The sequence below is a fragment of the Pseudopodoces humilis genome, chromosome 4 (assembly GCF_049639895.1).
Source record: "Pseudopodoces humilis isolate 2021_Gansu_Grassland_sample_001 chromosome 4, ASM4963989v1, whole genome shotgun sequence".
In the NCBI taxonomy this organism is placed as follows: Eukaryota; Metazoa; Chordata; class Aves; order Passeriformes; family Paridae; genus Pseudopodoces; species Pseudopodoces humilis.
Genome location: NC_142203.1, coordinates 22,084,033 through 22,094,929, shown reverse-complemented (window position 1 = coordinate 22,094,929; position 10,897 = coordinate 22,084,033). Strand labels below are relative to the sequence as shown.

The following is a 10,897-nucleotide window of genomic DNA, read 5'->3' as shown; positions in this document are numbered from 1 at the left end:
TTCATGTCCTAGTTATTTATTTTGTAATGTCCAGTAGCACGTGTACAAATTTCCAGTTAAATCTGAACATACATATATATGTATCAGTTTTAGTTTGATCATAATCTTCATAATATTCTTGCTTTAGTTTACCACATAGTTCTATGTTCTGTCACTTATAAAATGTTAATATATGGAATACAGTCAGCAAGTTGATGTGGAGAATAAACAAACACATAGGTTAGATGTGTAAAAGCCACATAAAAGCTCTTGGTAAGTAAAATAATTTCAACTGAAATCTAGAAAATTTCCTCAGAGAGTGCTATGTGTTTCAGAATGTGAAAGCATGTTTCCAATTCTGCACACACTCTCTTCAGCACTTATAATCCATCCAGTGCCAGCAATGGGTAATGTGCTGGGAAAAATCCTGGTGCAAAATTGTTTAGTGTTTGCTTTAATAGCAATTATAGAAATAATTAGTAAAACTTTTCTCTTCAAAGGTTAGCATAATACAGTGTATGACTTAGAACATTTAGTGTTAAATAGAGCATGTCAATATATAGAAGGTATAAATAACTTCAATACTGTTGTTTCCATATCTTCTTTTTTTTTTAAAAGCAGCAACTGTAATGACAGTGATTTTATTTAAAAAGACATAATGCTTGAACTTAATCTAAGGTTGTGCCTCTTTCTTCTGAGCATAATTTTCACATCACAGAATTTTATTCCTGTTAGTTCTGTTAACCATGACTCAGAGACTTGCTTCAGCTTCTTCTTGCCTTGTATTACTTCTACCTGGGCAGTAAATGAGGATAGAATATTCCATGTAGAATGCCATCTATAACTACGTTTGGAAAGTCATCTGAAAAAAGAAAGGAAAAAAGAGAAGAAACTTACCTTCTTATCTATGTCAATACAATATAAATGTTTTTTGTGAAACTTAACTAGGTAAGGCCTCATTTACGTTGGGTTACTGCATTACTCAACTGTTTATCCATGTTGGGGATGTGCTATTAGTAGTGCTGTTTCAGCATTAAAGCCACTTTAAGGTAGCACTGGGCATTGCATGAATGCACTGCCAGATTTGTAGCTTATTGATTTAAAGGGATGTTCTAATACTTAATGCTGCTAGGCTCCAGCTCTTTATCTGAATCTTTTCTCACAAGGAAGATGGATTACACTGGCAATTCAGTTTCTAACAAAATCTCAATATACTTGAAGAAATTTCAAGATTACTACTGGGAATACTTCAAAGCTGTTTTTTGTATTGTGGTTTACAGCAGTGTTCAGACTGAGAAGACTTGAGGATGCCTGTACAAAGATGATTATTTGAGGCAAGAAATTTTCAGGTTGTCCAATCAACCTAAAAAGTCACATGCTACAAAACGTCATCCTACAGTACTTGAAGGAAAAAATTCCCACTATTTTGTTGTCACAGATGCAGAGGAAACTGCTAGTTAATTCTCATGTTCTGTTTGGCATGAAAGAATTGCCTGATAGAACACAGTAATAGATCCATGTACATGGATGTACACTGTTGAATTGAGAAGAGTTTTGAAATGCACCAACATCTGAGATTTTAATGAAGGGTCTATTTAAATCACCAGGCATTAAAACTAAGAATTTCTGATCACATTTTACAACCTTAAAATTATTTGTGTACTAGAAATGGATTTCCTGCTAAGAACAGATTATTTCTGATGCACAACTTTCCACACTAATCAATCCTTCAACTATCAGCCTACAGGATATTCACAAAGGGGAGATGCAACTTTTATAAAAATCATTAGTACTTGATGTATCACTTGATTAGTACTTGATCACCTAATGTGGGTGGGAATAAGGGTTTGTCCCTAATTCTTTCACAGAAATAATTTTTGAAGTGAAAATATTGAGCAAAAGTAGATTTGAACCCTATAAAAACAATCCTCATTGTCTTAAATGTGTTATTTCATTGTAATTAATAAAGTGATTAAGAATATTACGGATGTTATGAACAGAGATATTTTAGGATGTTTTCATTAACTGTAACCTCTGTAAACAATATATGCATAATTCTACCCAGCTTCTCATAGTAAGTCATAATTATAAATGACTTGCTAATATTTTGAATCCAGTAATGTTTCCTCAAATCCTGTAAGCTCATCTGTCCCAAATTACCCTGTCAGAATAACCCTATTCAGTTGTCATTAATTTTATCAAAAATACACTTGTAAAGGTGATCTGATGCTTTCCTTCTTGATTAAATGACGCAGTTCCAGAAACCAGTTTTTATTGGTTCTTCTATAACATACTGTATATTTAAGAACACAAGGATTGATTTTCAAAAGGATACAACCCCACAACATTAGATTTTATATGAGCCTTTTCTGCTTTAAAAAATCAAGCATGTCAATTTAAGTTAAATACAACTAAAGTGTATATATATATATATATATATAACAAGTATAAACACAACAAAGCACAGTCTTCCAGATCTGTGATATTTGCATGGCTTAAAGAATCATCAGAACAATTTTCAAACAAGTGACAATAAATCTAAGATCCCATTCTTTTAGATTCCAAGGTATCATCTCCAATTTGAAGCATATTAAGTTTTTCCTTAATATTTTTTTTTTTTTTTGAGAACATTATTTTTTTTTTCTCCCCATACCCTTACACATAAAGTAATGGGCACTTGGGCACACCGACAGTTAGATACATCATGAGAAAGGGAATCTGAAAATCAATGAGGTTAGTAACTGTGGATCTTATTTCTGGAAAAATTGTCTTGCAACTCAGCAGTGCTTAAAGCCCAGTCACTGGAATAATGGGAAGATTATATTTTATAAAGACAAGTAACAGTGCAGTGACAGGATAAAAATGTTCTTTGAGTATTATATTCCAGAAATAGTTATTTATTTTGTTTAAAACTCACACCATTTCCTATTTATTGAAATACATTAACACAGGCATTCCTGTATCCAGGAAAGACTTCTGATTGAAATTCACCTTTTTTGAAGAAAACATACAACAAAAATAGTTGTTAATGGACACTTACTTTTCATCACAGGTTGAACAACCTTTGCTGTTTCTACATAGGAACCAGAGTCTATCAAAGAACTGATCTGAGAGGAAAAATTTTAGAAAACTCATCTATATTTTCTCTGTGCTGCAAACTAAAAACAAGAATTAAAGGCAGTGGTAGTTGTGTAAAAACTTTGTTTCTTTCTAACTAGACCTGAGCCAACTAATAGTCTCTACTCAGGACTTGGTTTTCTTCTTCCTTTTCTAAACCACAACTCACATTCTAATTTGTGTTTTAATTCATTAAGTTATAGAATGACTTGCAGTGAATTTGATGTTTTAGGGTTTTCAAATACAAAGATATTCACCTGCCATAGAAAATTCTAAATACTGTAGTAATGTAAATACATTTTCAAGGCCAGAAAATGCTTTGGCAAAAGCCTGAAATGTCTTTTGTTTCAGATGTCATTAATGAGGCCTACTCAATATTTGAACATGTTACTCATTAGAAGAGGCCTTTATATTAAGGCCTTTTTGCATTAGTTAAAAAAACAGTTACAAAATTCATTGGAAACTTCCTAATGATTTCACAAAAAGGAAGCTTACCCTTACTCAGAGTATACATTATGGGAGGGAGATAAATACTATGACAGAACTGCAGAATCTTGAAGTCTAACAGCAAAATGTTACATGTGGGCTGGAAATTCTAAGCACCATCTCAATTTTTTGGGATAACTGTATATGAAATCCATTTTCTCTCTTCAGAATGGTATGGAGTTACATGTTCTTTGTGATTTATACCAGGCTCTTGAGGAATCAAGTATATAATTAGGAGGAACCTTAAACACTAAGATTAAGACATGCAAAGTGGCTCACTCTAAATATTAGTATGGGCAGCATCTGGACCAAATTTTAAACAGGTTACTGTGTGGGTGATTCTTCATTACTGTTGTCAGTTGGGTCAGACATGATCCTGTGCAGTGACCCCCTCCCCTTACTGTGCTTTGGTTCATTGAATCTGTGATTTGCACTGCAGCCTCTCACATTCAGTCTGTGAGATCAGACTAGTGCTAAGGCACAGTAAAAGCTAAACAACCTTGTAACGTGTCTTCTGATGTGGACCTGAATCATACTGGACCTCTGTTTGTGTTTCACTCTAGTTACACGTTAAAGTTCAGCAAGACTTCATAGGGTCAGTAGTGTTTGGCCCCACTACTAGCTAGTGTGGACATTGCCTGCAAGAAAGACTACTTAACCCTCTCAAAATACATGAGTTTGTCCCTATGGTTCTGATAAACAGCTTGAAAAAAACAACAGAACCACAGAAAGCTGCAGCTGGGAGATGTCTGGAGGTGATCTGGTCCAAATCCCTCTTCAAGCAGGAGCGCCTGCAGGCAGTTGCGCAGGACCCTGGCCAGGCAGCTTCCATGTGTCTCCAAAAGTGGAGACCCAACACCACTCTGGGCAACCTGTGCCCAGGCTTGGGACACAGCTCCTTATGTTCTAGTCCTATCACTGGGCTGCACTGAAAAGAGATTGGTTTTGTCTTCCTTATTCCCTCGCCTCAAGTGTTTATAAACATATTGAGAAAATCTCAAGGAAGTACACTCCACTGTCTATGAAAAAAAGTGTTCTTTCCTAAATTTATTCTTAAAAATTTAACGAGTTTCAAGGCAGTGTGAGAATCTGGTTTCTACACAGTATTTTGTAAAATGAAACAAAACATCACATTAAAAAAGAATCTATGTGTCTCTTAGGGAGAAAATTATCTTCTGAAAGCGTATTACATTTTTTAATAAAATATTTAGTAGAAACAACAAGTTCAAACAAGTAAAATGACAAAGCCGAGAGGAATACACTCTGAAAATGGTACTTTTTTTCCCTGCACACATTTAATTTAAGACAGGGTAAATTCTCTGAATTTTTAATTCAAAAACCTTTTTATGCTAAAAATGAGGGTTTACAACAATTTCAAACACTCTTTTGAACCATATAAGTCTAATGTAAATGTCCTGTGAAATACACCACTTACACTTAAAGTACACTTTTTTTCCTCCCATAAAGAGCTCTGGAGGCCATGAATGATAAGAAATAATAATAATCCAAATGGAAATACAAACACGCTTGCAGTAGATCGACTGTTGTTTAGGGAAAAAGCACTTACAAAGGACTGGGTATTCAAGTTCAAATCCTTCAGGCAAAACAGCCAAAGGGTCAACAACAACAAAAGAAAAGAAAAAGTGTTCTTCATCTTTTGATTTGAATTCTCAGTAGATTTGCCTGAGAGAACAACTGCAGGAGAAAATTCCACCTTTTTACAAATCACCCACCCCACTCAGTGTTTTGATGGTTTCTTACACAAGAACTATCATTTTATTGCTGGATTATTAGATTTTGGACCAGTGTCATTTGACTAGGCCAGTACTAATAATAATAATAATGTGGTTTATGCAGTGCAGGGTCAGATCAGTAAAGTGCTGTTAACAGATAACAGGTTTGATTACCGTTGGCTTTAGGCAAGACATATGGATCCCTTAGGAACAGCAGCACAGGCTGGTGGGACAGTTTGCTGGAAAGATCAAGAACAGGGATGTCAGTATCAAGGGACAGCAAACAGACTGTTCTACAAACTAGCTTTCATAAAGTGAGGTGGTTGAGTTGCCAGGAGCCGTGCAGTGAGGTTCCGTACACCAGCATTGCCCAGAAGGGCAGGCTCCATCTCCTGCAAGCAAAGCTCGCTGCTCCCCAGCCATAGTGAAACCCTCAATGCCAAGCTGGAGTGAAGGGGCTGCACTCCAGGAGGAATAGCTTGCAGCTGGCTCTGAGACTTCCTGATTCTATTCTGCTCGCTTGCAGTGGTGTCATGCAAGCTACAAGACCATTTACAGCCAGGCTCCATGCCTATAGGCTCTCAGACCACCAAGCAGAATCAAAATGTCACCATGTTCTTACAGCCCCCAAACTGGTAGCTGTACCCATTGCCCATGGAGAGAAGTCCTTAGAAGCCCCCCAGGCCTGACTCCTGCCCTCAGCCACGGTACGCGCAGTTTCCCCCATCCCTCTCCACTCTGCTCTGTATGTATACATTCCAAGTAGTGCAACCACATGCAGATGAAACTCTATCAAATGCATAGGGAAGAACCCAGACCTCTAATTTCATCTGCTAAATCTTCTTGCTACAAAAAATACATTTCCAGATGTATTTCAGAGCTGGCAGTATATTCTGCCAGTTTTGTACGGAATTTCTCAACAGTAGCATAAGGATGTTCAAGCCACACTAAAAATGGATAGACATAGCACAGCTGATGGTAATATTTAACAAATACATCTAATTTTAATGCTAAACTACTTCTAATTTGTTAACTGCAAGGAACAAATGAAGTAAACGCCAATAATTTAAGGAGTTTATTAATTAGGTGTATTAATTAGGTACTTATAAAGAGTAGAAATCAAGCTCACCTTGATTCTTCAGATTCTGTTTCATCAAAAGAGCTGCAAGTAAAGTGAGAGGAAGATTTGGTTACAACAAAATTAATTTTACAATTAAAACCCCCAAATCTTTTAAGAATCGCCAAAGGAAGCAATTTTCTTCTGGTTAGTGGCCACATAATGCCATAGAAGGAAATACACAGGGAGACTGTATCATTTTATAACCACCACTACTTGAAAATTACAACATCCATTTTACTGTAACAGATTAATTTCCGTTTACCCATCTGTGAAGTGTTGGGGTATGTCCTCAGTTCCACTGAGGATACTGTCTGATGTCATTAACTGCAAGTGGAAACTACAAGCCTGACACCTTCTGAACCACTCTGGACACTGCCCTGGGCCATAGAGAACTCCAAGTCTAAGATTGCCTCAAAATTATCTTCAGGTAAACTTGCCTTCTCACCACTGCAGATCCAAACAGCCTGTCCCAAAGTGGAAAAGGGCCACATGGCTTTCTGGGGAGAACAGTCTGGTAATGCTTCTGCACTACCAGCCCCATTATCTTTGCTTACATAGTAAAAGAAATTTTCCCTACAAAGCTCACAGCTGCAGATGGTAACAGAGCTTCCAGTTACACTGGTTTAGGTATTTTTGTAGTTGTTACACTCATTGTACTAAGATTTACTCCTGCCACTCTGGTTAGGAACCCTTTCCAGGGGATGGGCCATCAGGTCACTGGGGTAATGTCATCAGAAAGGTGAAAGAACCTCATTATTGAACATATAGAGCAAGATCATAAAATGATCATAAAATGAGCTTCTACTTTGTGCAGATACTATGATCATAAAACACATGCAAAGGCTTTCTATGCAATTTTAGTGCTTATGAATATCTTACATTTCAGTAGATACTTCACGATCTACAAGAAGTCATATTTTTATCATCTAAGCTCTCCTTTGCTTTCCAAGAATATTACATTAAACTTCCCTTCTGTCTTTGAACATGCTGGATTTATTTTACGACCTTTTGGGGATATATAAACATACTTAACATGAACCTAATGCCCATTTATTTTACAGTGTTAGAGTTGGCAGCAAGACCATTTTAAGTCAATAGAATTGCATCAGCACTGAGTGGATATGGGCCTTTTGGCCTCCATATATTTTTCAGTAAACGAGAGCTTACCCACAGCTTTCTGCTTTTGGCAAGGTAGGTACATGACGAACATTCAGAAAATCAAGAAATATCTTAGGGAGCTCTTCATTTTCTAAAATGACTGTCTGTAAAAGAAAAGGCACAATAGAAATCCACATTTTAAAAATATTTTAGATATTGCACAGTTCCACAGCTACTAAAACATTTCTCTCTTGCAATACTTTTCATCATTTTTTTACACCTATTTTTGAATGCCTATTTGATAGGAAAACCACAGTTCTTGATGAATCACTTAGGAATACATCCAGCTTATTCTACTTCATTCTTTTTCACCTGCCATCACTGGTGCCAACCTATATGCCTCTCAAGCAGAGATGTCTGATTCTGGAACTAAGTTACTGGCACACTCATTGGTGAATAAAATTCTGTTTATTTAAAATATAAAATAAAACAGCCTCAGCTCGGAGCTCTCATGTTCACCTCACAGAAGACTACCATTTGGCTTATGAGCAGAAGTCATCTCCATTTTGTGCAGTTTTATTAATGCACCATTTGGCAAATGACAACAAGGGAAACTCCTTGCTTGGCTTGACAGGTCAGCTTACAACATAGTCCATGTATCTGCACTACAGCTCCAAATGACAAAGCTCTGACCATGCAGCTGCCGGCCAGACTTGCCACATTCTTCCACAACTGTGATAAAATGGGCACATAATGGCCAGACTACATATACTGGCTTTTTCCTTTGATGAGATGATTTACAGTTTTCACAAGGCAAAGAAAAACAGTTCATAAATTCAACCAATGTCTCACCTGAAAGATTAACCCCCTATTTCTTTACTGTTCATACTGTCATACATTCTGAAAATGTGTAATTCATGAGAAAAAGGAAGCCATAAGCTTTCTTAAAGAGATTTCTTCATGAAGGCCTGATCTGAAGTGAATGTGTATTTTACTGAAATGTTACAGAAATTTTACTGGATTTAAAATTAAATTGGCTCCTAGAAGCAAATGAACCATTTTCATCCTGTTTACTTTCCCATCCTATGATAGAAGAAATAAATATAGAGAAGAAACAAGTCTGGTGATGGAAAGACACATTACTGTATTCATTTACATTACAGTATCACAAGGGAGACACAATGCTATATAGAGAAAAGAAAGATCACCAAAAAAAAAAAAGGTTGGAAGAGATATCTAGAAGTCATCTAGATTTCGTAGCAGGTTTTACAGCAAATGGTTTGGTTATTTGTGTAAGGAAAACCTGCTTAATGTTAAGATTACATAAGATGTGCATGGACTTAAAAGCATTTAAAAACAAAGATATTTGAAACCTGGATCTTTTTTATGTTTTATCTGGAAGTCTGAATTCAGAAGCTACACTTTCTCAACAGCTGAGGCCATCACTAAAATGTTTGAAAAAAAAAAAACAGGGAAAAATGCAGCTTTTTAACTTTTCTGTTCTAGCTTTTAAGGGATGTAACAAACAAGGAGGTCCAAGATGTTGGTAAGTGTTAAGCCTTTCAGTTCACCTCTATATGAAGATGCTGCATTAAAAAAATGCCACTTTGCATTCTGCAAAATCAGCACTCTGCTGATGCAAAATTTATCCCATTCTGCATTCAGGTTATGCATAAAAGAAGGTGTGGAGGTGGATGCATATTCAGAGGGTATGTGACTTGCATAGAAATGTGTATGACTGGCTCAAATAAAATAATTTTGCTAATTATATGCAATGAGGAACCACAAAAAGTCGTAGAAAGATGTTTAAGGGCATCCTTGTAAGTGCTTATATATATAAGTGCTTATATGCAATTTCAAACTTCATCTTATTCTATTTTGGTTTTTTTTCTCACAACATTTATGAAGTCAACCCAAGCTCTGCTAATCCTGGCCTGACCAAATGCCTTTCTCTGTAAGATGTAAGCAAATACTATCCATTTTAGTATGTCAAGCCATACAATTTGTTAGCTGTCAATAACTCTGCTTTGGTGATCCCAAAACTTGAAAATGTAGAATTTGCATTGCACTGTATTTGTATACTGCCTCTGCTGATTGGGAATTTTGTCATTTCCAGAATTTTATGAAGGAAGGAATGACTACATTGACCAAAGGAAGATTTTTCAACTGATGTAATGTAATATGGATTTTTAAGCATTAAAAATAAAAATATGAAGTTTACAAGTAAATTATACTAATGGGGGCAAATTATCTTCTGGCTTGACTTCATTGGCTGTGATTCAACAAAGGGTGAGGACGTAATCTTGTCATTTAAAATACACGGTGGACACCAAAAGGAGAAAAACAAAGCCTGATAACAACAACAACAACAAAACTAAACCAAAGAAAAGCCAACAAAAAACCCACACAAACCCCAAACCAACCAACCAGCCAATACCAAAACAAAAGTCCCACAAGCACCAACAAGCCACAATAGATTAGGTGTGCCTGTCTAAACACATTTCCTAACTCTAGTGGTGACCCAAAGTGGATGTCTAGGAAAAAAGTCTAACCATTCTCAGCTTCCTATTTAAATAAAAAAAAAAATTACTCTTTAATCAGAAATGTTACTACAATTGTCTTAATTTACCTGAACCAACCCATAACACAATAGGTTTTTTACTTCTGTCTGAAAACTTGTAAGAAATCCATATTTTAGAAACCAAAATGATAGGTATGCAGAAAAGGAACCAGCAGGTAAAGTTTCTCAACCACAACCTATAATTTGTGATTTAATATACGCAACTGCAGCATTTGTTCAAGTGAATATATGATATTGGCTTTTAAGCTTCCTTGTTTGCTCAGAAACTGAAAGATAAACATTTTCAAATAAATAAATAAAGAGTCACACTTAGTTTCTTTGTAATGTGGATTTTTATTGCATCCAAATTCTATCAAGATCATAGCAACGATTTTCAAATATAGGTCCCCTAGTGCTAAGTACACTGATTTAAGAAAAAAAACCCAGGATTTGTATTTCCTTCCTAAAGTAAATAAAATCCCCTCTTCCCCCAAAATTAAACCAGCTAACACAACCCCAAGGAAGTGATTTGTGAAGTGACTCCAGAAATACATTTTTCAACTCATTGATTTCAGCTGAACTAAAAGTGCCATATTTTCGTAGAAAATTGTAAAGGGTGTTTATCTGTTACTGTCACACTTTAATGAACTACTCTGTGCTTCAGGAGAAAAACCCACAACACAACACAACACAAGGGAAAGTCTGATGTTTACATCAGCAGAAATGTCTTTTTCATTGGAAGGTTGCAATTATTATTATGTAAGACAAATCATAAAATCCCCAATTTTTCTACCTTATCAGTTT

At 35.9% G+C, this 10,897-nt stretch overlaps 1 protein-coding gene across 2 annotated transcripts in view; it reads right to left on the bottom strand.

Annotated features, from left to right (window-relative positions):
- The window catches only part of SNX24 (sorting nexin 24), a 91,374-nt gene continuing 80,477 nt past the window's right edge, over window positions 1–10,897 (bottom strand). For both annotated transcript variants that reach the window (XM_005528119.2, XM_088054231.1), the window contains 4 exons: window positions 7,603–7,697; window positions 6,445–6,477; window positions 5,490–5,554; window positions 1–841 (listed from right to left, as the gene is read on the bottom strand). In XM_005528119.2, coding sequence (XP_005528176.1) covers window positions 771–841; window positions 5,490–5,554; window positions 6,445–6,477; window positions 7,603–7,697 — 264 coding nt within the window. In that variant the 3' untranslated portion in view covers window positions 1–770. The remainder of the gene's footprint in view (window positions 842–5,489; window positions 5,555–6,444; window positions 6,478–7,602; window positions 7,698–10,897) is intronic.